Raw genomic sequence first — 25,107 nt, 5'->3', positions numbered from 1 at the left:
GCATACACAGAAAGGAGGAAGCGTCAACTGGGTTTTGTTTTATTGTTAGTGTAGTGCTCTTACCAGGCGCCACTGTAGTCCTTCAGTAGCCCACCCTTCTGTTGACCTTTGGCCGGGGAGCAGAGAAATCCAGGTGTTTGTGAGAACACCGTACAGCAGATATTCAGATAGCATTATTACCACTACAGATTACAGTGGGAGAGGGGGGGTTAAGCAGCATATTCCTGTCCCTCATCATGATTGTGGTGAGGGAATTGTGTTGTATTTAGTGTCTCTTTAAAAGTTCAGAAAGGATTTGTCGGGGTTGTGGCCACTGGCTCATTGTCAAGTCAAGGTTTGCCCCTAAAGTTGCTATTACCATTCCCTTTTCCCCAGGAGTTCCATGTATTATTTAGTTTTTTAACGTGAGTTTTTCTGGTTGCAGATTTTAGAGTTGGGTTCAGAAATCCAGCCCCTCTTTTCCTTTCTACCTCCCCCCCCCTTATTGATCCTGCTTCTAACCGTTGTGCCCACCCCTTCTTATTACCTTCCTAAAAGTCTTTCCACTCCTTGTTCCAACTACCTCCATCCACTTCCTCCTGAGCTTGTTTTCCTCACCAGTGGGGACAGCATCTGTGCCTTTTCCATGAGGCTAATTAAATATTGGATTCTTTGAGCCCTGAGAGGTGGCTGTGCCCTTTTGAACAGCTGTTTGCTCATCTGTCTCAGAATGCCTGATAGTTCTTCTAAAGGCTGGCGCCCAGCTTAAAAGAAAAAGAGTGACAATTCTGTGTAAAATTTCCCTCTGTTTTTCTTCTTCACCTCCTCAAACCTGTCTGCTAAACTTTCTGCAAGAGGGCTGCAATCCCATATGGGGCCTCCTAGTTTTCCTCTTTTATTCCTGTTCTATCCCTTCCCCTACAGCCCCGAAGAAAGGAACTGCCTCCACTTCTCTTTGTGCTCCCTGGGAGAGATCTAATTCAATTTCTGGCATTTTTTCTCTCCTCTTTCTGATTGATCCTGACCTGGGAGAAAAGGCTGCCTGGAGAGCCCTTGGCCAAGGTGCCCAATTTAGTGGAAAGCCAGCAAACATAGGGTACATTCCAGCATCAGTTTGTACCCAACCAACTGCAACAGAGCTTCCCTTGTGGAATGAAGCTTTCCCACCTTCTGCTGCAGCCCCTAGAGCACTGGCCCCATGGTTCACAGGAGCCCTAGAACGCCACTGGGCATAATATTGGGGAGGTCTGCAGTGGACCACCCCTGCTGCCAGAAAACGTTGGATACAACCCCCTTATATAAAGCTTGGTTATTCTTATGGAAGTTTCAAAGTGTAACTTCTTTTGCTGAGAACAGCTATGCCAACTGATTTGCAGAATAACTGATTTGTTGAAATTTCAATCATGTGCCTCTAAGAGGCATTCCAAACATTGGAATGAGGCAGTAGAAAGCTGGATTGTGCAACTTCAGATTGTTCAGAGGGGAAAGGTTTGAAAACTTCCACACATAATACAGCCATACGGGGAATCTGTCAGATTTATATTATGTGACATACAAGCAATCAGAGATGCAAGCTTAGTGTAGCTTTCTGTCTGATGTGTTGAATTAAATTTTAAAAAAAAGCGAGGAAGCATTCAGAAGTACATCTTCTCACCTTCAGTCTGGAGTAGTACCATCTGGAGTTGTACCACTTCACTTTGCATAATGTGTAGATTGAAAGTCAGACCCAGTCAAGGGGGCGAATGGGTGTTACAAAATGGTTTTTCCAGGAAGGAAGATGCATAGAAATCTCGTAGAAAATTTCCACCGGTAAAAGGGTGTGTGTGACTATTTAGTTATACTGATTTCTCCCTCCCAGTGCAAAGCCTCTGACTCCACTGTCATGATGTTCCTGAGAGTTTCCCTTTCCTGCGGAGTAGCATTGAGGGGGTGTTTGGGACTGTGGGAGGATACAGTAGAGGGACAGTCAGGTGTACTGACATCCCCTCCCTCAGCAGAAATCTCAGGTGGTCCGAGCTTACATTGGCATGCTGAAGCACAAAATGTCATTCCTGTTCCCTTTTGGCACCTTTCCCTGAAGGATATGGTAGCTGCAAAGAAACCGCCACCTCCCAAGCCCAAGCGATGTCAAAAGGCTGGAGAGCGACTTACCAACTCCCGCAAGAAGCTGCGCAAGGAGGATGGGGTGAAGTCCAATGAAGCCCTAATGAAACAACTCAAGCAGGTACACCTTACAGCTGGTACACCTTGCAGCTGCCTAGGTCTTCCATGACAAAGACTCAGTCTGGGTTCTCCACACACCACATTTGAACTCCCCACATTCAGAAGAGTACAAGTTAGAAACAAGTATTGCTACAGCTGCCCTTCAGCAGCCCCTTTGGTGACTCCCCAGCCACCACATCCCTGAATTTTGCACCATCAGTCCCTCTCCTCCTTTGACAGCCTCATACATGGTGATGATAATTCTGAGGAAGCTAGAAGAGAGTTGAAACAGCATTTTCCTTTCAACCCTGAACTACACTTACTAATGAGTTGTAAAAGATAGTCGCCACTTGCAGGAGGGCGCAGAAATAGGGATGTGTGCCTCAGGGGGAGGAAGTATTTTCAGATTTCAAGAAGGGCATAAATACTAGTATTCTATGGTATTCATGTTCCCCTGGTGGCATTTTGGGATTCAGGTTCAGGTTTTTCCAGGATTCTGGAATGAATTGGGTTCCATTATTCCCCATGGGAGACCCTTTTCGGGGAGTCTGGAGTGGCTGGTTTTCAACCAAATGACACCAAAATTGCAGGGGAGAAGAGCTAGTGCTGTCTGTCCACTAAAGGCCCCCTAAGTTTCAAGCAAGTTGGACCAAGAGTCCAGTTCTACAGGTCCCTGAACAAGATGCTCCAAGCAGGGGTGCAAACTGGGAGTGAAAAACAGCCTTGGAAAAGGGTCCCATCCCCACCAAGGTTGGGAGGGAAGGGGAAGAAGTCAGCCAGACCCACAACTCTGCTGGGCTGGGTGAGATTCTTGCTGGCCACAAGCACTCTCCCTAGGCCAGGCAGGACTCTAATTGGGCACAAGCCGCCTTCCCAGTGCCTGGGAAACCTGTTAAACTAAAGGGCTTGTAGGAGTAGGAACATCTCCCAGCTCATTCATGTACACTGTGCAGGCTAGTTTCAGGAGACATGCAAGCAGGGCCATATGCAACCATCCAGGGAAGAGTAGATAGCTAACTTGTTATTCATTTTGAAGAGCTATATTCCTCCTTTGTGTGTGTGTGCGTCTTAAGGAAGCTGCTTAGCCATGACGATAAAAACAGAAATGCAGCCATGTAAATGCTAATCAAAACAGCAGAATGCATAACCCTCAGGGGTAGTAAGTGAAAAACAGCAATGCAGTGGCATGGATTTGTTAAAACTCAGAGTGGGAGGGGCCGAGAGCGAGAACACTTTAAAATAAAGAAACCACTCAGCTACCAAAGGCTCAGACAAACAGGACGCAGTGTAAACTAAGAGGGGGTGGTGGCAGCACCAGGCAAGCATCCCTTGGGATGGAATTTCACAAGCAAGACATAAGCACAGAAGAACCACTAGTAGACACCAGCCTTGCTTAAAAAGACAAGGGAAGATAGACAGGATTATATCGGTGTAGCTGGTCCTTTCTCCTAATCCAGGCTGGAAGCCAGTGAAGCTCTGTGCGCATTGGCAAAATGTGTGCATCACCACATGTCCTGGCTAATAGCCCAGCCGCATTATTTTGGACTGCTTGAAGTTTCTGAAACCTTTTCAAAGGTAGCTTCAAATGCAGTACATTAAGGTAATCTGGTCTGGATGGTGTTTAGGAATGGATCACTATGGCAAGCCTATTTTCCAGAATGGGTCACTGCTGGCATACCATTGAGAGTTACTGGGAAGCACTCTTGGCCAGTGTTCCCTCTGAGTTAGTGTGAGCTAGCTCACAATTTTTCAGCCTCCGGCTCGCACATTTTTGTCTTAGCTCAGGAAGGATGGCTCCAGAGCAAACTAATTTATGCAGTAGCCAAATCACTTGCTCACAACTTTAATACCAGTAGCTCACAAAGTAGAATTTTTGCTCATCGGACTCCATAGCTTAGAGGGAGCATTGCTCTTGGCTACAGATGCCATGTTTCGTAAGCAATGCAGGATCTAATCACATCTCCCCAGGCTGTGACCCTGATCTTGTAGGGGAAGTGCAACCGTGTCCAGCATTGGTTGGATACCACCTTTATGGCCTGGCAGGCTGCCTCCCAATGTGACTAGCTTGTCTGAATTATTTTAATTTATTTATGCACTCACCCCAATCCATCCCATTACTGATTCCAGCAGCCCCTAAAGGATTGATAGTGCATTAAATGTCGTAACTAGAGTCCTGTTGACTGGGAGAAGGACCAAAACATGGGTCTTTACTTAAAAGGAGGGGAAGAAATCAGTTAATCATTTTATTTCAGCTGGTTAATCATAGGTTATATAGAACAAATATAAAGCTGCCATAAACTAAGGAAGTCAATTGACATAACTTCTAGCTATGCAACAATGCAAATACAATAAAATATTTACTGTATCTCAGATCGGAGCATCTCAGTTTCAATAATCAAAACGGATAAAGATTGGTATGACACAGCTTTTCATAATGAAGTTTAACTACATAGAGACAGAATGATGGTGTTGCTCGCATTCCCCTTTACTGGTCATGTCCTACTTGTTCTGCTGTGTTTCTCCTGGTTGGGATTCCAACAATGGGCTGTCTAAGGTGAGTATGGGAGGCCTCCCATTGAGATGAATTGCCCGGTTGCATCAGGCCATGCCCAGCATCATGGTGGTGCAGCGGCTGCTAAGACAGGGAAGGAGATGCGGTAGACAGACTTCTTACAGGAATTGCTCCATACTTTCTTTCCATGGGGTACAGAATTGAAGCTGTGAGGTGTCAAGATTCGCATCGAAGAAAACAACTGAAGAAATTTTGTTAGACTGCATGGGGTGTAAGTGGCACGATACTGGATACAAAACAAAATTTACCCCCTCTGGAAGATGTTTGATCAAACTGTGTCTATTTAAATTTTGTGAGGGTTGCAGAGAATTAATTTTGCCTCCTCAGATGTCTATGAGGTTCTCCCTTCATACTGTCCTTGGGATGTCAATGTGTGAAATAGCCATCTCTCGAATTCAGTTCTCTCTTTCTCTTCCTCCATCCTTCAGGAGCTCTCCTTGCTGCCTCTGATGGAGCCTGTTATCACAGCCAACTTCAACCTTTTTTGCCCCTTCGGGAGCAGCCCCATCAATGGTAAAAGCCAGCTTAAGGGCTCTTTTGGTAACGCTGCCTTGGACAGCATTCCAGACTACTACTCACAGCTGCTTACCAAGGTAAGGCCAGCCCTGTGCCTCTTCTCAGCCTGCAGGGTCTGGCACGGTTGTTTGGAGTAAGGATGCCCCCCCCCCGGGGGGGGGGCCTACTGGAATGCTTGATGTCAGTTCTTGTTGCCATGCGTCTCCATAATGATAACTTGACTTTCATATTGGTGGCCATCATAGGAGTGAGAAAGAGAAAAAAAAGCTTTATAAGTTGATGAGGAATCGCTAAAAGTTTGCATGCATTTCTGGACAGGTCTAGCCCTGGTCAGGAACTAATTTTATTGGAAGGTGTTTCTTAAGGGAGGGGGGGAAGTGGTGAGCCAGGCCCCATTGCTTACAGCTATGATTCCATTCATTCTTCTTGCTTCTAGGATGGCAGTTGTGGGGCCAGATATTATTCCTGTCAGGTTGGAGGAGGTCTGCCAGGTGCCAGTCGCCATAGGGCTTTCATGCCTCATGTGGTTTGCAGATCCGTGTGTTGTGGCCACTCCGTCTGTACATTTTGTGCAGGGTGTGTCCCATGCTGTCCATGCATAGCTATGCCTCCGCCTGTTGGGAAGCCCATCCTGTTTCAAGCCCGTAACATTGTGGCAGTACTCACAGTGGTGAGGTCTTGTTGGGGAAACCAAAGGAGGACAGTTGATTGGATCCAGTCTGGAGGGAGACCACAAAGTGGGTCAGAGTAGCTGAAGTCTTTCCTGAGGTAAAATGATGCCACCGCTCCCCCCACTGATCATATGAGCTGTGGATGGGCCAGGTGTGATCCAGCTATGTTTCAAGGCATTGGAAAGGAAGAATCAGGCAGGGAACTGTGGTGGTTGCTGACTCCTTTGTTGTCCGTCTAGAACAATTTAAGCAACCCGCCAACACCGCCGTCTTCACTGCCCCCCACGCCTCCCCCCTCTGTGCAGCAGAAGCTGGTGAATGGAGTTATGTCTACTGAGGAATTGACTGAGCAGCGTAAGGACCCAGTACTGCCCCATGAGCCTGAAGGACAAAAGGGTAAGGTTGAGCTCTAGAACGATGGTTGTGTGAGTGTATGAGTATGGTTGTATATCACCGAATGATTGCACCTTTAATTTCGTTGTACTATGTACAATGACAATAAAGTATTATATGATGATGATGATGATGATGATGATGAGACCCAGTGTGGTCTAGTGGTTTGAATGTTGGATGAGAATTGGGGGAGACCCTGGTTCAAGTGTGCCCTTGGCTGTGAAGCTTGCTGGGTGCCCTTGGTTCAGTTTCACACTCTCAGTCTAACCCACCTGACAGTCTGGTTGTGAGGGTGAAATTGGGAGGTGGGGCATGTATATACCATCTTGAGCTCCTTGGAGGAAGGGCAAGATTAAAAATCTATATATTTCCAAATGGTCTAGGAGCCTCTGATGCTACAGCACTGTTGAAATTAAGCTTGTGTGGACCTGGTCGTTTTCTGGCTAGGTAGCCACTAGAAACCCTATGTAAGCCGTTCTTGACCTTTGTGGCAGAAGCGCAGGATAGAAGTAAAATAAATAAACCTGTGAGACTGAAGTGACTTGGGATTCATCCTGCAATTGATTACTCTTCCCTAGTAGTCAGCTGTATGAGTAAATTTGAAAAGGGAAAGGTGGGTGACAAGCAGTGGAGAATGGGACCACTTCTATGCTCTTTGACCCCTTAAGCAAGAGTTCTCTGTAAACAGATACTGCATCTGCATTACTATAGAGCATTACTAGGATTATTGTACAGTGTTTGGGCAAAAATGTAGCCCTGCCTTCTGAGCATCCCTTGACCCAGTGTTCCTTGTCCTCCCCCCCACCCTCTTTTGACAGATGCTCCCCCTGTGGAAGTGAAAAGTGTTGACCTCCTTGCAGCCCTTCCCACACCCCCTCACAACCAAACTGAGGATGTCAGGTAAGGACAGAGGAGGCCCGACAAAGCAAGGGGCAGAGTTCACGGTCGGAAGGGGAGAGACCATCTGAACACGCTGCAGCCATAGCCGTGGGTAGCAAGTGGAAGCTCTAGCATGAAGCACTGAACGTGTGAGGAAGCTGCCTTGTGAGGGCCGTAGTTCCAGGGCTAATGGATCTGCTGCCTCTGGAAGATCAAGACAACAGCCTTTAACAACAGAAGGAAGGGGGAATAAGTATAACTGGCCATTGTTTTCAGCAGAGGGGAATAGCACGCCCGCGTTTAACTGATTGCTAGAGTGGCTACAGTTGGACTTCTGTCTCCTGCTGTGGGTTTGGATCCTCCCTGAACCTCATTTGAAGGAGCAGAGCAGGGGTTAGCAGCAGCGGCCTTTCTAGACTCCTTGTCACCAGTCCCTCCAAACTCCTCTGCAGGATGGAGAGCGATGAAGAAAGCGACTCCCCCGACAGCATTGTCCCAGCATCGTCTCCGGAGAGTGTCCTGGGAGAAGAGATGCCACGCTTCCCCTTGCTGGCTGGAGCCAAGTCTGAGATGGAGGAGCGCCCGTTGTCACCCGTCATTCCTATCATCCCAAAGGCCAGCATCCCAGGTTTGTGGGGGGGTGGCCAGGGTGGGAGAGAGGGAATGCATGCTTGGGAAGGTGAGATATTGAGCAGTTGGTGGCCTGTTCAGCTGGATGGAATAGGATCTAAATTGCACCATTTTTATTGTCTGCAGGGGGGGAAATCCCAACGGCTTTGGTGGGTGTAAAGGGCATAAGAAGCTCTTTCTGTGAGGCATTTGTTATATGTCACTAATGGTTAACATGCATATACAATCTAGGTTGAGGGCTAACCTTCCTGAATATCTAGGGCTGGGTCTAAACTGTTCATTACTGTAATGATGGCACCTTCCACCAGTAGAAGATTCCTTGCATTTGGTGGAAGACTGCACCGATAGCAGATTGGAACCTTTTGAAGCCAGTTCGTATGTCTGTGCATAGAGTGTTCCTGATTCCCATCCCGTTTCTTTCCTGCCTGCTTCTCAGCTTTCCCAGATAACAAGCCCTATGTGGCACTGGAGCAGGTGGGGAAGGGGACACCAGGCACTTCGTGGGACAAGGCCAAGGGCAGCGAGGTCTCCGTCATGCTCACCGTCTCCACAGCTGCTGCTAAGGTATGTGGTAGAAGGGCATCTGGCCAGGGGCCATGCCACAAAGTCCTGACATGATGATTTGACCACCTGAATTTTACGTCAGGTCCCATCTTTCTGGAAATTGCCAAAGTTACCATGTATCCAAACTTTCTTCTCAGACAGAGGATCCTTGACCCTAAACTGCGAGACTAAACTGCGCTGCCTGGTTTCCCAGCAGCCAGAGCAAATCGGTGTGTTTCTCCTCAGTTTTATCACTTTTGTGGGAAGTCCACATGTGCTTCTTGCATCTCCTGATGCCTGCGGCATCGGACAGTGACTTGCAGATGTGAAGCAGCCATCGCAGATCAACCATGAGAGGCAGAGTTTTCATTTTCTTTGCATTGTCTTGAATGTACTGTTATTCAAGGAAGGCGATGCAAAGGTTTAGTTCAGAGTCAGCTGAGTTGAAAGTTCATGTGGTTGACATTCGTGTCATACTTGAACCTTGAACTAACCAACAAGGGTGAATGTTAGCAAGTACGGAGCTTCTGTGTCCTGTTGGGAGGATATAGAAACCTTTTGCCAAGGCTGGTAACCCTAGGGACACTTTTCTGTTCCCTCTTTCCTCCCCTGGCCATCCTTGTTTTGAAGGAGAAGGGAAGTAGGATGCAGTTCCCCTTACCATGATGTAGTGGTTACAGCCTAGGATGTGGAAGACCCAGGTTTGAATTCCCGCTCTGCAGTGGAAGCTCCCTGGGTGACCTTGAGCCAGTCACTCTCCCAGTCGCACTCTCTCTCAGCCTGATCTGCCTCACGGGAATGGTGGTTGCTGTTGTTGTGAGGATCAAGTGGAGGAAAAGAGAAAAAGAACAATTTAAACGGCTTTGGACCCCCATTGGGGAGGAAAGCAAGGCATAAGTATCTAAAGGCAGGGCTATTTTGGGGCAGGAACGCACAGGAACGGAGTTCCGGCTGGCTCCCAAGTTGGCCACGCCCAGCAGGAACTCATTAGCATAATAGGCCACACCCAACAGCAGAAACTCATTAGGATTGGCTACATTAGGGGTGTGTGGCCTAACATGAAAAGGAGTTCCTGCTACAAAAAAAAGCCCTGGATTTTGACTACAAACAAGGTAAACAGAATAAGAAGCAAAAGGTGGGTGTGGCTGGATAACCACACTTCTGGTAACATGGGGTGTGGCCTAATGTGCTAATGAGCTGTGCTATCATGGGGTGTGGCCTAATATGCTAATGAGTTTCTGCTGTTGGGTGTGGCCTATTATGCTAATGAGTTCCTGCTGGGCTTTTTCTTTTATCAGCACCGGGGGGGGGGGGGGATCGAACGTAGCCACCTTGAGCCACAATAAAAAAATAAAGGGGTTGGAAGGTTACTGTGTGGGCTGATGTAGTGACTGAGCAGGCAGGATATTTAGTACAGGAGCCTCTCCCTGTTCTGTTCCTTCAGTTTGTTGATCCAGTGTTGGGTAATGGCGAATTAGGCCTGGAATGGGAAGGGTGTGTAGCACCTTGATGCAGCACGTGCTTTGGCTACATAGCAACCCAGGCTTACCCCCTGTCATCACATAAAGTTCCCTGCCTGAGACTTCAGAGAGATGCCGCCAGTCAGAGTAAGCAACCCTGTGCTCCAGTGGACCAACAACTTGATCCAGTGTAAAGCTGTGGTCATGAGAGGTGTGCTTTCAAACCCCTGCTCAGCCATAGTTGACTTGGACACAGTTGTCCCTCAGCCTAATCTACCTCGCAGGGTGTGTGTCACCCAGAGCTCTGCACAGGAAGGGCAGGATGCAGACATGATAAATGGAGAATCCTGACCCTACCTCCAAGCAATGTCAAGTGCAGCCCATCAGCCCATCTTAGATGGTCCATCAAGACCTTTGTGAACTTCCTGACTTTGCTGCATTCCTGGGACTGTAGAGCACTTGTTAGGCTGTGGTACATCTACCTGCTAATTTATTTTTGTTACAGCTGTTCCCCCAGGTAGTTCATGGTAGCATTCATGGTTTCCCCCCTCCTCCATGTGAATCTCACAACCACCCTATGAGGTAGGTTAGCCTAAGAAAGAGCAACTGGCCCAAGGTCTCCCAGCAAGCTTCCATGGCAGAGCGCAGATTTGAGCCCAGGTCTCCCATGTCCTAGTTTTCCACTTTTAACTGCTAAAGCATACAGGGCTGCTGGGCTGCAAGTTATTATACATGGTTTTTATTTCCTTGATGCCCTGTCTTTATCCTGAACGGGGTTCCAAAGTGGTTAACATCATTCTTCTCACTTCCATTTTATCCTTTATTTATTTATTTCATTGGATTTGTATCCCGCCCTGCCCACATAGTGGGCTCAGGGCGGGTTCCATCATAGATAATATACAATAATTAAAAACAGTTAAAATACATCAGATAAAATGCAGTGCAATTTCTGTATATCCAATCAGAGCCTTGACAGAAATAAGCTGTCACAATTGGGTTCCAGATATTACTCAGATCTGATCCACTGAAGGGGAGGCCCAATAGATAGATTAAAAGGCAACCTTGTGAGGTAGGTCAGGCCCGAGGGTGTGTGACTGGCTCAAATTCACCCAGTGAACTTCCGTGGCGGAGTGGGGATTTGAACCTGGGTCTCCCAGATCGTACTCCGACACTCTACACAACACCCTGTCTCTCAGTTGTGGAAGCCATATATTTCTCTGTTCTAGCCACTCTCTGCACAGCTAAAGAAAAAAAAAGTCATGTGGTGGTAGCGGCAGCAGCAGAGAAATTGGCTTAAAACAGAGAGCCTCCTACCATGCCAGGTTTTGGTTGCAGCTGTCAATGCCACACCCCCTCCACCCCTCTCCCGTCTCTTACAGAACCTTAACGGTGTCATGGTGGCTGTTGCTGAACTGTTGAGCATGAAGATCCCCAATTCTTATGAAGTGCTGTTTCCAGACAGCCCCATGCGAGGTGCTACCAGTGAGCCTCGGAAAGGTGAAGCTGATGCACAGGGTGAGTGATTTGGGCTGGGCCCTAGATAATCTTACCCCCCTACAACTTATCTACTGTTGACCATAGTTCCCCCCCCCCCTTCCTTTTTCTTCTCAGGCAAAGAGAAGCCGGTTGCTGCAAAGGGCCCTGAAAGTGGCCCCGAGTGGTTGAAGCAGTTTGACGCAATGCTGCCTGGCTACAGTCTCAAGAATGAGCTGGACATCTTGACGTTGCTCAAGCAGGTGGAGAAGGAGGGAGGGGCCTTTCCCAGAATGTTTGTCTCCTCTCTCCCTTGTCAGTGGGCAGCCCAAAACACGGGGATAGTTTCTTGCTCCCAGAGTGTGAGGGTGGCAGATGGTGGACATCTTGACACAATTCCCCTTTTGAACTTCAGTCTGCTTTTCTCTGTATTCTTATATAAGAAATGTATATCTTACTTTTCTGCATGCAAGTACTCAAAAGCGGTTTACAAGCATAATTTTAAATAATAAAAATCAAGCATAATATAAGACACAATAAAAAAACAGCTGTCTTACACAGAGCAGGAACCATTTCCCACCTGCAGTTAAAGCACGGGCAGATAGGAAGGCCTCCTCCTCAAGGATGTTAGCATATGTGTCAAGTGCTCCTGCATGTAGAGGGAACTGCACAGTTGAGAAGAGCCCACCACAAAGAAGGCCCTGTCCCCAATAGCTGCCTGTCTATCCTCAAGGTGGTGGTAGGCTGACTAAACGAGGTTGGAGTTCATCTTCACTCATTCCATGTCATCACAGCAATTCTCTTTTCTTATAGCACTTGGTCTTGGCCAAAAATAGTATTTGAGCTATCTATTCCAGTGCTCTCTCATGTCCAGGAAACCAGAGGAGAAGGAAGGGCTATTTAAAGGAATATGCAAAAATCAGCTCCACATTCTTTCCCTGCACCTTAAAATTGGATTGTGGCTGTGGGTTGTGATCTCATTGAAGTGAGAACCCACTTCTAAATGTGGTCTGCCTTTTTAGCATGGTGCTGCAGGGAGGGAGCCAGCCTTCCTGCAGCTCAAGGAGCCTTTCTTCAACTTGAAGTTAGAGAAAGGCTCCTTAGATTGGGGGAAAGCTTCAAACTTGAGCCAAAAGGAAAGGTTGGTATAAATATTTTAATAAATAAAGCTTGCTCAGTGGGAGGATCCATCCCGCTGTCAGTAGGGGTTCCAGATGTAATGGGTATACTCTGATCATCTTCAGCCCCATGGGAGGCTGAGAGTGGGCAGAGCCCCTGAGAAGGAATGGGGATGTGACAGGGGAGAGGCTAAGAAGGGATGGCAGCAGCTCCTCAACGTTGCTCATTCTGCTCCTTGCCCAACTCAGGAGTTCCAGTGTCACGTCCAACTTGCAAGGACAGTTGTGACATCCCCCCCCCCCCAAATTTATGAAGCGCTGTAAGAGAATAGTTGATGATTGCCACAGAACCCAACTAACTTCAGCCTGATGTGTGTGAAGTTTCTCTCCCTTGGGAATGCAAGGATATGTTGGCTGTTGTGTAGCTGTGAGGGTTTTGTTACAAGATGTGGAGACTCTGGGGTTTTTTTTAAGACTGAGTGCTCCTCCCTCATGACTCCACCCACTTACCCTAATCAGCCACCCTTCCCTATGGCCTATCACTCAGCTCTTCAGAAAGAAGACCATATTAGGTATCTTATGCCCAGCTGATGGAGAACAAGCATTGAATGTAAGATGTACCTTGTAGAGCTTGAGAGGAGGCTGGGGCCCAGCGTTCTAACCATAGTTTCCAAGTTCCTAAATGTAACCCAGGTCTCTTCTTTAAGACTGTTCTCCTTTACCTCTGTTCCAGGAGAGCCCAGCTCCAGAAAAGACGGCCCAACACTGCTACATTAACAATGTCGCCAATCTGGACGTGCGGCAGCTCTTGACGCTCCCTGAAGAGCCATCTCCACCTCTTTCCCCTTTTGCTCCTTCCCCACCTAGTCCCCCCAGGGCAGCGGAGCCTGCCCCTGAACCAGAACTGCCGCCTCTACCTGCTCAATCTCCCCCGGCTTCTTCCCCCAAGGAGGAAGCTCCTCAGTCCCCACTCAAAGCCAAGCCACGCTCCCGGCCCCTGGAAGACAATGAGGAGAACAAACCACGGGTGAAGAAATGGAAAGGAGTGCGCTGGAAACGGCTGCGGTTCCTGATCACCATCCAGAAGGGTGGTGCCAAGCGTGACGGGGACAGGGAAATTGCAGAATTCGTTGACCGCTTGGCCGCTACCCTTCGGCCCGAGAAGGTGCCGCGTGACATGAGGAAATGCTGCTTTTGCCACGAGGAAGGAGATGGGGCCACTGATGGCCCAGCCCGTCTCTTGAACCTTGACCTTGACCTGTGGGTGCATCTCAACTGTGCCCTTTGGTCCACTGAGGTTTATGAAACCCAGGGTGGGGCCCTCATCAACGTGGAAGTGGCACTGCACCGGGGCCTGCTCACCAAATGCTCGCTTTGCCAGAAGACTGGTGCCACTAACAGCTGCAACCGCATCCGCTGCCCCAACGTCTACCACTTTGCCTGTGCCATCCGGGCCAAGTGCATGTTCTTTAAGGACAAGACGATGCTGTGTCCTCTGCACAAGCTCAAGGGCCCCTGCGACCAGGAGCTCAGCACCTTCACTGTCTTCCGGCGGGTCTACATTGAGCGTGATGAGGTCAAGCAGATTGCCAGCATCATCCAGCGTGGGGAGCGCCTCCACATGTTCCGGGTGGGGGGCCTGGTCTTCCATGCCATAGGGCAGCTCCTGCCTCAACAGATGGCAGACTTCCATAGTGTCACAGCGCTCTACCCCGTGGGTTACGAGGCCACCCGCATCTATTGGAGCCTGCGGACCAACAACCGCCGCTGCTGCTACCGCTGCACCATCTGCGAGAACAATGGCCGACCTGAGTTTGTGGTGCAAGTTATGGAACAAGGTCTGGAGGACTTAGTCTTCACGGATTCCTCGCCGCAGGGTAAGGATCAGCTCTGCTGCTAGGCCTCGTTTCTGTGCAGTTGCTGGCTTCCCAGAGCAGCTAGGGCCCGTTTTCCGTACATAGAATCAAGTCGGTCTAGAATCTTGCTGTGCAAGTCAAGCGTTGGTAACCAGAAATTGCAGTTCTTCTGTTAGGAATCACCCCACAAATGCAGTATTTGCATTCGTGTGATAATAGATGTGCATTGCGGTCTGGTTTGTATGGCTGAGCTGCAGGATTTGGAAATTTGGAGAGAAGTTCTCAAGTATCAGCATGCAAATAGCAGATTGGGAAAGTGCCAGAGATCCAAGCAGAAGAAAGGAAGCCGTGGATAACATGGATAGCCCTGCTGCAAGGTGGCTATCTCAGATTTAAGGGGGGCAGTTGGATAGGATAAGCAGTGTTGTGCAGAGGCCGACTCCCACACATGGAGAAGGTTTTAAAAAAGTAAGACTGTTCCTAAGAACATCTATTGCATTTCCCTTCATGGTTTTTATATCATAGCTATAGTATCGGCACAGTCTTCCCCCTTGCCCCTCAACAAAGAAACTGAAGCATTCAGGCACACAAATCTAATACACAGGCTTATAATAACAGCCATTTTGATTTAGAGAGAGAGGGAGGTGCTCCTGGGGCATAGTCTTATGTGGCCTGAAATGCGTAGGAAAAGTGACTGCTTCCCTCCACAACTCTCCTGCCCTGCAGCAGTGGTGCTCCTTTTTCATGTCAGTCCTCATGTTCCTTGCAAATTAACTCAGGTAACCTTGTGAGCCCTTAAATAATATGCAGTTTGTGGGGCCGCTTCAACATCCGTCTACCTGCATCTCTTGCTCCTGGCCTTCATCAAGGTGCTATAAGTCTTGTGCCAAAAATAGTACTTGGTTGTAACTGCAAGGGAGCCCAGGTTCTCTAGTCAGAATGTTAGGTAAATTAAAGGAATACATTTTAAAATTTGTGAAAGACCATTGCTTGACTATAGTCATTGGTGTTTAAGGCATGAAATAGGATTGTAAGCAGCACAGAGGGAGGCATATGGTGTGTGGGGGGGAGGGGATATATGTTGGTGGAACAAATATAGAGATGCCCCTGCAGCTAAGTTCATTGTGGAAAGGAGTCCCCTTGCTAAGCTCAAGCCTGCTGACTTCCTGACTCTCCAATAGTTCAGGCTGGAGACATTCCCTGAGTCACCAGGGCCCTACTGCTTGCCCGCTTAAGGCTGTGGGGTATTTTATGCATGGATTACTCAGCAACAAGGCAAGTTCCAGGAACTGCAGTAAGTCAAGGTGTTGTGATAAGTTTAGAAGCTGGGATCCGATTGTGCTTCCCAGAGGCAGATGTGTGCCAGGGTGAAACGATCTTCTTTTAATTCTCCTTTCTTCCTCTTCCCCCGGCAAAGCTGTGTGGAATCGCATCATCGAACCAGTGGCCATGATGCGCAAGGAAGCTGACATGCTGCGACTTTTCCCCGAGTACCTAAAGGGAGAAGAGCTCTTTGGCTTGACAGTGCATGCTGTGCTGCGCATCGCAGAATCTGTATGTATCCAACAAAAGAAATTGGAATCATGAAATTGGGTGTGGGGGGTATTGGTGGAGGAGTCAGGGGAGGCAAGACCACTGGAAGCAAGGAGGATATGGATGGGTGAAGGGCCCTGAAGGCTAAGGCGGAAGCCTGTGCATGGGTCTGTCTGCAGACTGGAGGATGGCGTCTGTCCAGCATAGATCTGGGATAATTTCCTTTATCAGATGAACTTCAGGTAGCATGAATGGGTTTGTACTGGGAGCCTTTGAATGGTGTGTGGGGTATCTATGTTGGTATTGCATTTAGGGTACAGAGTGCCCGTTACAGATGATTGTTAACACAGTAAGGTGTGAAAGATAGTGAGGGAGGGTCTCACTGCTACGGCTGTTGTTCCCTTTCTCTTTCCAGTTGCCTGGTGTTGAGAGCTGCCAGAACTACATGTTTCGCTATGGGCGGCATCCGCTTATGGAGCTCCCCCTCATGATCAACCCTACAGGTTGTGCTCGATCAGAGCCCAAAATCCTCACACACTACAAACGGTGAGCAAGTCTAGAAGAACGGCACAATAATGTAGAAATCCAATAGCATAGTGAAGGCAGTCTGAAAGGCTACCCTAGTTTTCTTCTCCAACTACTGTAAATACTAATTACTTTGTTGTTCCCTCAGCATATGGTTCAAAAGTACTTTTGCTCCACAGCCATGAGGCCTCAGAGCTTTCTTTCTTTTATGAGCATGACTCTGTTGTCTGTGTTCCATGCCTTGATGGCGGCCATACAGATTGTCTAAATGGATAACGCTGAGTATTGGAGCCTGTCAGCCATGGCCTGTTGCATCATACACAGTTATGGCTCAGGAATGTTATGCAGCTGGAGTAAATTCTAATGTAAGTAGTATTCCAGTGTAGCGGCTCCAGGATGCTGTTCTCAAAGGCTAGTTGTGCCTTGGGCCAGAGATACTGATGAAGCTAGGAATTGTTCACTTAGGCTCTCTCTCCCCCTGTTTGGGAAGCTTAACATGTTGGATTTTTTTTCCTTCCAAAGGCCCCACACCCTGAACAGTACCAGCATGTCTAAGGCCTATCAGAGCACATTCACAGGTGAAACCAACACACCATACAGCAAGCAGTTTGTCCACTCCAAGTCCTCACAGTACCGCCGCCTCAAGACAGAGTGGAAGAACAATGTCTATCTGGCACGCTCACGTATCCAAGGGCTCGGGCTCTATGCCGCCAAAGATCTAGAAAAGCACACAATGGTCATTGAGTATATCGGCACCATCATCCGCAATGAGGTGGCTAACCGGCGTGAGAAGATCTATGAGGAGCAGGTGGGTGGCATGATTTCAGCCCTGGAGTGTTCGTCGGAAGCTAGGGGAGTTGAGGGTGGGAAGACCTGTCCTGATTAAGTGGATTGGGGTGTCCAGCTAGGAAGGGAAGGAGAGAAGGGTTAGGGCGGTGGTACTGATCGTGATGTAGAAGACCCTGCTTTTGGGTAAAGTTTGGTATGTGTGTGAGAGACTGAGGCCTGATGGATGTTCTGGCCTGTTCCAACTCTACTCTCTCTTCTCCCTTCTCTGGCCCTTCCAGAACCGAGGGATCTACATGTTCCGTATCAACAATGAGCATGTTATTGATGCTACACTTACAGGCGGCCCTGCCAGGTGAGTAAGGCTCTGTGGGTATCCAAAGGTTTTGTTGATTTATTTTTAAAATTTAATTACTGATTTGCATCTAAGTGGAGCCTTCATACTACCCTTATTGTTTGTTTCAAGCAGCCCACAAGATGACCTCCTTGATGGCCAAGGCCACAATTCAGATGAGAGTTGTGTTTTAGCCTATTGAAATCAGTGGGTTTTCACATGTTTTGTGTTGCCTCCCCAGGAGAATAGCCACAACAGCCCATCAGCCAAGAGCTACAGCCTTAAGAACTTCTCGTTGCTCTGGTCTTCCTCCTCCACTTTTCCTTGTAGGACAATGTGACTTTTTATGGGCATGCTCTGAACCCACCCAACCCTAGCTGAGATCCTGCTGGCTTACGTGATAAAATACACACAAAGGACATGATTGCCACAAACACAATTTAAAATGGCATTAACCCCCTTTGGTTTTTGGAGGCCAAGCCCCATAAGTGCTACAGTAGGTCTGCAAGAGAGCAGGTGTTTTTCTCCCCCAGTTCATCCTTTTTTATATAAAAGCCGGCTTTTATTTCACTTGTTTCATAGGGAGTCATGGGTTTAGCTTTAAGAGACTAAGTGTAGATTTGCATGTTCAAAATTAAATTAGGATTCTGTTGTAAATTAGGTTTTTTTAAGACCCTTAACTGACTTTATTTATTTTTTAAAAATCATATGATATTGCTCCTTCAAGATGAACCTATTGCATTCATCCTCGTTTGGAGGGTTGAGTGTGTGTATGTGTGTGTATATATATATATATCTCCTTGTATATAATTCTGTTTTGGTCATGGACTCTCCTGAACATTCCACACACTCCCAAATCAGTTCGCTCCCTGATCTGTCACTCAGAAGCTGTCCCTATCCACTAGCTGCATTGCCTAAGCCTCACCTCCAATATTCTAAACGGTTTGGTGTTCCTCTCCCCCCAATAGCCAGTTGGAACACAGAGGTCATTTGCATATGTAGCCTGATTGGCCTTTGCCTCTAACATTCTAAACAGTTTGTTGTTGCGAGTCATTGAATGTGTCCTAAGGTAAAATACATATCCCAATCTTCCCTTAAACGGTCATTGGAGTTGCCAGTCTCCCTGTGGGGCCTGGAGTTCTCCCAGAAATCACCGTGTTCCCCAGCCACAACACATCATTTCCCCTACAGAAAATTTCCCAGCTATTACAATGGTTGCTTTGAGCAGTGGACTGTATGGAATTATACCGTGCTGAAGTCCCTCCACACCCCAAACCCTACCGTCTCCAGGCTCTACCCCTCAGATCTACAGGTCTGACCCTCCCCTTAGTATTGCCAGCCTCCAGGCAGCACCTGAAGATCTCCAAGATCAGTTCTCCTGGAGAAAATGGCTGTTTGGGGCAATGTTTGAGGTCCCTCCACACCCCAAACCCTGCCCTCCCCAGGCTCTACCCCTCAGATCTACAGGTCTGGCCCTCCCATTAGTATTTCCAGCCTCCAGGCAGCACCTGGAGATCTCCAAGATCAGTTCTCCTGGAGAAAATGGCTGTTTTGGGCAATGGACTCTATGGAATTATACCCTGCTGAGGTCCTTCCGCACCCTAAACCCTGCCCTCCTCAACCTCTACCCCTCAAATCTACAGGTATTTCCCAACCCAGAATTGGCAACCCTGTAACTGGCTATGGAACCGCTTTCCAGACCCTTGGAACCCAGAAGACATGGCATAGGAGGAGGTTCTTTTCTACCTTAGCTGCCACTGCATAACCCCAAATCAACATAAGTCAGGGGTGGTGGGAACCATACCTGTTACCATGAGGCTGTCCTCCCATACTATCCACTTGGAGCAGCAAAATGACTGGAGACAGCCCTGCCTTATAGCTAAGCAGAAATAAACAAACATGGCTTGCCTCCCTCTATTTTCCACTTCCCTCTGCCGCCCCACCAGCCACAGTCGGGACACTCACCTGGAGCTTCCTTCTGGAGCTCGTTGTATAAGTTCCAGAGTCTCAGACGGTTGATGGAAAGATAGAAGGAACAGGCTGCAACAACCTAACCTAGCTGAGCTGCCTCTGGAGTTTTGAAAGGATTTGCTTTAGCAAGAGTTATTCCCCCCCCCCCTTACATAAACATGACTCCTCTTTTGCAGCGTGACTAGAGGGACACCATTTCCAAGGTCTGTGGAGCCAGGCAGTTTGTTTTCATATTATATGTTGGTTTGTGTCTGGGTAGAGAGAAACTTTGGGGACTCCAGGTCACTTTCTGCAGACTTGCTCCTTTGTAGAACTTGGTTGCCTAGGAGAGCTATGGCTAATATGAGTGCTGTGGACTACAAGTGTGGCCTTATGCTGTGTACAATGAAAATCCCTAGTATGGTAATGAAGTGAATTACTGCTTTCATGCAACCCTCCATTTCTCTGCCAGAAGTCTGAAAAATGCAGCATCAGGTGTTTCCTTGCTGGTTCCATAGTTTCCCTTTCAGAGCTAGAAATATGGTCCAGAAGTCCTGATTCCTCCCCACCAACACCATCCTGGTCCTTCTTTCACCTACTAGACTTTTTCTTTGTTCTCCTGTGAGGTTAAGAACAGAATCCAGGAGTCCTGAACCCTCCCATCTTCCTTCCCCAAGTCACAGAGCCACTCAAGAATGATGGATGACCATGTTGCTGAGCCCTTGGGGCGGCTTCCATGAAGTGGGGTCCCTTGGGAAGAAAGGTTCAGATGTTCTTCCAACCTACCTGGCTCTAATGTTCCTCTGTCTCTCCCTCCCCCTGCTTCCCACAGATACATCAACCACTCCTGTGCACCCAATTGTGTGGCTGAGGTTGTGACTTTCGACAAGGAGGACAAGATCATAATCATCTCAAGTCGCCGAATACCCAAAGGAGAGGAGGTGGGTGTTGGATTGTTCGGGGGGGGGGGGAGGGCACAGGAGAGCAAGGCACTATCAGTGTGCGTAATCCCTAGCCAGTGGAGAAAATGCCTGTGGAACAATCTGAAATTTGCACCCATGGATTTGTCCTTAAGAGGTTTTTTGAGAGGAGGAAAAACATCTCAGCCTCTCCTGGCTTATCATATGCAAAGCCCTGATTGTGCATATTGGCATGTATCCCTATCCCAGGCAGGCTGAAAGAAAAAGGGGGGTGTAGCAAAGATAAGACCAGTAGCTTCTGTGTCTCCTCCTTCAGTACCTTTAGTATGACATTGCCTTGATCTTAGAGTTTCCTGCTTGCTTACTTTGTACTGTGTGTATTATCTGGCCTATCTTTCCCTGTGATGCTGTGGCACACCCAAGGAAGAACTCTGTGGTAGCGACAGGAACTAGTTGACCCTAGATCATCTTTTCCTGCACAGCCTAGTAAGCTGGAAGAGCAGTGTTCCTGCTTCCCTGTCTTGCCCTGTGAAAACTAGTTTTTGTGGGGATGCATTGATATTTACTGGGCTACACAAACATTGGACTGTGTACGCACGCACAGTGCAGTGAGAAAATGTGAGCAGCAAAGAGCGCTAAATGCATACAGAGATACAGCAAGAATGTGTCAGTCACAAGAACTTATGTAGTCCCAATGAACAGTGTGGGGCACTATGTGTTCAAACCTCTGCAGAACCTTGGGAAGCTGGTAAGACTGAAATACTGGCAAATGCTCATTTTTGCTCCTACTTCAGGAGAATCGCATGCTTCACTCCCATGAATTAAAGCCAAACATAAGGGTTACCTGGGTGTACCTGTTACCTGTGCCCTCTTCACATTTTTGTGTGCATTGGCTCATGTTGCATGAACTCTTGAAAGGTTATCCCAGCGTTCTCTTGTTCTGCCTGGTGGATAGAGACACCCTGAGAGTGGGGAGTGGTGTAGGACCCTAGTCCACGTGGAGAAACAGTTCAGGCATAGAGCTACACGTTTCTCTTTTAGAGAGGAGTCCACACTCCCATTCTTCCTTGGTTGCATTATTGGTCTGAGAGCAGTATAAGAGTTGAAACGTATTGAAATTTTGCTTGCTTGCTTTTTTTAAACTGAAGCAACAATTCACAGCCATCTCGGGGATGAGCGATTAAAGTTGAAAGGTGGCATATTGATCAACTAAATAAAGGCAGAAGCTGCATGGGGGGGGGGAGAGTTCTTTACACATTAGAAGTGTGGTAAGGCTAATATGTATTTATGTTTTTCCATGCTTCCTCTCCAGTTAACTTATGATTACCAATTTGACTTTGAAGACGATCAGCACAAGATCCCGTGCCATTGTGGAGCCTGGAACTGCAGGAAATGGATGAATTAGCCCAAAGAGGCTCTTCAGACATGGTGGGGAAGGGGGCACCCTGACTGCTTAGCACAAACGGCACAGGAGGCTCTGCAGAGAGAGGCCTGTTCTACCAGATCTCCTAAACCCTCCTGTAGGGCAGAGAATCAACCCAGGACAGCATGATTGGAATCCACCACCCCAACATGCTGGTGGGGCAGCTGGGACACCAAAGTGCTTGGGTGACGTCAGCGTATCCGCCACTGCGCTGCCAACCTTGGTTATGGAGTTATATCAAGCCAGCTGTTTTGGCTGTCGGGCTTGACTGCCTCCTCTTCCACACAAAGACGACCTGCTTTTCCCCAGCAGAAGGCAGCAGCCACTAGCAAGCCCCATCTGGGGTGGGGAACTGATAAACTGGCAACTCAGGGTTTTCTTTTAGTATTTTTCTTTTGAGGCCGTAATGGGGAAACCTTCCACCCCTGTGCACCTGTAAATAATGGACTTCAGAAATATACTGGGAGGAAATCGGGGGCATTCTGTCTAGCAGAGCTGGGGGAAGGGAACTGTGGCATGGCTATTGGATCCCCAGGGGAGAGTTTGTAACTTTTTCTGTGTGTTTGGGGGATTTCTCGTTTGTATGTTTGTGCGTGCGCATGTGTGAGAGACAGCTGATTTTTAAAATAAAACTTAATATCTATTGCTTGCTAATTTACCAAGGTAACAAGAGGCTTCAAAGAGACTCATTAGCTTGACAATCCACCTTCCAGAGCTCCCCAGCTCTGGATTTTGTATACATTTAGGTGTTGGATTTGAAAAGGGGGTGTGAGTGTATGTGTGCGTGTGTTTGTGCACTCGCTTTTAGGGGGGAAAATACTTCTAGTGAACAGCAGGCCATGACTTGCTGAAGCTGGAAATGGACCTTCCCTTCCTCCTGCCCACCCTTCCCCATCTTCCATGCGCGAGGAGCGTCCGCACTTGAACCTACCTCATTTGAAGTGTTAGATTTTGTTTTTTGGGTTTTTTTTCTCTAATGTGAGCCCCTCGCTGTGCCACCCTTCTGCTTTTTTTTTTTAACCTCTTCCTTGAACATGGAGAGCCACAGCTGCCCTGGCAGACATGGGAACAGTTTCCGCGTGGAGGTGGGGACTGCTTTGTTGGGATTGTCCCCCCCCTCCATCCCGCCAAGCACAATTCGGCCTCTCGAAAGCCTTCCTGACTGGATTGCTGAAATGAGCCATCAAGGGCTCCCTCTTCCACCCGCCGAAGGGCAGATCCCTCTGCAAGACATTAACGGTGGTATTTTGAATGTGCCAATGAGTGGGGGGAACGAAGAGCTGCTGATCACCAGGTACCAGCGCCCTGCTCCCATTCAGTTTTTCCAGTGTCGTTCACACTGTCTGCAGAGAGGGGAACCTGTGTTTGACTAGTGGAGCTGATGGCTAGTGGTCAGCCTTGGTGTGGACAGTCGTCCACTTTTGGCCTAAGGCCCCACTCCTGAAAGTCCCAGTTCCCGCTCCACAATTTCCTATGATCCAACCTGCTGCTCTGAAGGCTCTCATGTTTGTGTGCACTACATGTGCGTGTGTGAGAGAGACGTTGGCACATTGCAGAGTTTTTGGGATTATTTATCTATTTATATATATTGTGTATATATTTGAACTAGCATGAGGAAGAATGCCCTGGGGCTGCAGGGTTTTATAGACTGCTGGGTAGATCTCTGCAGAGCCCCTCTCCCCCAACCACCCTACCCCCACCAGGCAGGAAGGGAAGCAGAAGGGGGACTCGTTCGTTGACAGAATCTCGGGTGGGAAGAGAAATGTGTAAAGAACCCATTTCTATGCTTTCTAGGTGTGTGTGTGTATATAGATATATATTATATTTTGGTTTTTTTAATAAAAACAAAAAAATCGATTTATACCCAGTATCTTAAGAGCCATTTGCCCAGCAGCATCTCCCTCAATGCAGGGAGATTCGATATGAATTAAGAGATGGCAAAATGTGGGCATTATACAGGACAAGCTCCCCCCCCCCATCCCAACAAAACACAAATACAGTCTTCCCTTGCTGTTGGACGTACTCTGTAGGAGACTGCTGTATCATTGAACCTGAGTCGATATTGGGGGTGGGGGGTGGGAAATAAGGCTCTCTTGACTAACATTGTACAGTTGAGATCTTTAACGCACAATTGCACCATTTCCCCTCCCTCCTTTAAACACACACACATCTCCCACCACGCCTACCACAGTTCTGGCAAGCAGCAGTGCATTTTCTCACCTGACTGAACAAACAAGGGGCGGGAGGATTGCGAGAGAGGGCAATGACGAGGCTTTCTCTTTCATGGTGGGGCATATAAAATCAGGGTTAGCGCACCAGAGTGTGCTTCTTTTTTGAGCTCATTGGCAAGAGGAGGGAAACTGTGTTCTTCAGTTTAAAAGCTGCTTCTGTGAACCGTTCCAAGCTATGATGGTTAAAAACCATGTGTGTGCTAGGGGAGGGGGGAGGAAATAATGACAAATTATTAAAAAAAAAGAAAATTAAATTGTAAATAAGATGGCATCTGTGTAGAGAGAAGATAAAAAAAGTTTTTATCAGTAACAATACCACTGGACATTGTATTAAGATAAAGGTTTGAGTTAAAAGCCAGTATACCTTCTTTTTCTTATTTGTCTCTTTGGATTTGTGCGTCTTTCCATTAATTTGGAAGGCTGTAAAGTTGTAAAAAAATAAATTTTAAAAAATTGCTACAAAGGTTTAAAAGCTTGAGAGAGATTTTAAAAAAATGATAAAGTGACTGAATATAATAGATTGTCAAGATTTTTTTGGATGACGGTTAGAGTTTAAGATAATCCTGTAGATTTTAGCTGATGAAGAAAGACTATACAGTTTTTAATTTTTATATAAACTATAACCCAGTCTTGAAGCTAAAACTTTTTTAAAGTTCTCTGCCTGTATAATCGCATTTGACGCCTTGTCCCATACTTCTGTTTACAGTTGCACATATTATATATATTAAGTTTTAACCCTTTTATGATCCCAAAATAATCACTTTTTTTTAAATAAAGTGTGGACTTTGTGAGGAATTACAATTTGTGTTCTGTGGTTTTATTACTTTGTGTGTGATTTCTAGTAGCAAAGTTGTCCCTTTGTGACGAGAGCGAAGAGTCTGAAACAGAACTATTCCTTTGCAAAAAAAACCTCCAATAAAAGCAAACAAAAAACCATATATGGCATGTTTTGTATTGAATGAACTTCTAAAATGTACATAACATACCATAAAAGGCAGAAAAATTTATTCCTGATTTTGTTTCTCTAAGGAAGTTCTTAAAAGAAAAACTAAAAATATTTTAAGAACTTGAGTCTTAGTTTTTCTGTCTTTTAGTGCGGGCAATGAAGCTGCT

The 25,107-nt window shown here is 47.3% G+C and overlaps 1 protein-coding gene across 1 annotated transcript in view; it reads left to right on the top strand.

Moving 5' to 3' along the window:
• KMT2D (lysine (K)-specific methyltransferase 2D) overlaps window positions 1-24,312 on the top strand; it is a 94,511-nt gene extending 70,199 nt beyond the window's left edge. The window contains exons 43-57 of the mRNA XM_015405874.1: window positions 2,060-2,203; window positions 5,182-5,346; window positions 6,180-6,336; window positions 7,152-7,233; window positions 7,665-7,840; window positions 8,279-8,406; window positions 11,225-11,360; window positions 11,457-11,581; window positions 13,170-14,313; window positions 15,710-15,846; window positions 16,241-16,371; window positions 16,873-17,158; window positions 17,418-17,491; window positions 20,253-20,361; window positions 21,653-24,312. Of these exons, the coding sequence (XP_015261360.1) occupies window positions 2,060-2,203; window positions 5,182-5,346; window positions 6,180-6,336; window positions 7,152-7,233; window positions 7,665-7,840; window positions 8,279-8,406; window positions 11,225-11,360; window positions 11,457-11,581; window positions 13,170-14,313; window positions 15,710-15,846; window positions 16,241-16,371; window positions 16,873-17,158; window positions 17,418-17,491; window positions 20,253-20,361; window positions 21,653-21,745 (3,087 nt within the window). The 3' untranslated portion in view covers window positions 21,746-24,312. The remainder of the gene's footprint in view (window positions 1-2,059; window positions 2,204-5,181; window positions 5,347-6,179; window positions 6,337-7,151; window positions 7,234-7,664; window positions 7,841-8,278; window positions 8,407-11,224; window positions 11,361-11,456; window positions 11,582-13,169; window positions 14,314-15,709; window positions 15,847-16,240; window positions 16,372-16,872; window positions 17,159-17,417; window positions 17,492-20,252; window positions 20,362-21,652) is intronic.
• The last annotated feature ends 795 nt before the right edge of the window (window positions 24,313-25,107 follow it).

Source organism: Gekko japonicus, unplaced genomic scaffold (genome assembly GCF_001447785.1).
Source record: "Gekko japonicus isolate JY-2015 unplaced genomic scaffold, Gekko_japonicus_V1.1 scaffold246, whole genome shotgun sequence".
In the NCBI taxonomy this organism is placed as follows: domain Eukaryota; kingdom Metazoa; phylum Chordata; class Lepidosauria; order Squamata; family Gekkonidae; genus Gekko; species Gekko japonicus.
This window is presented reverse-complemented; position numbering and strand designations above follow the sequence as displayed.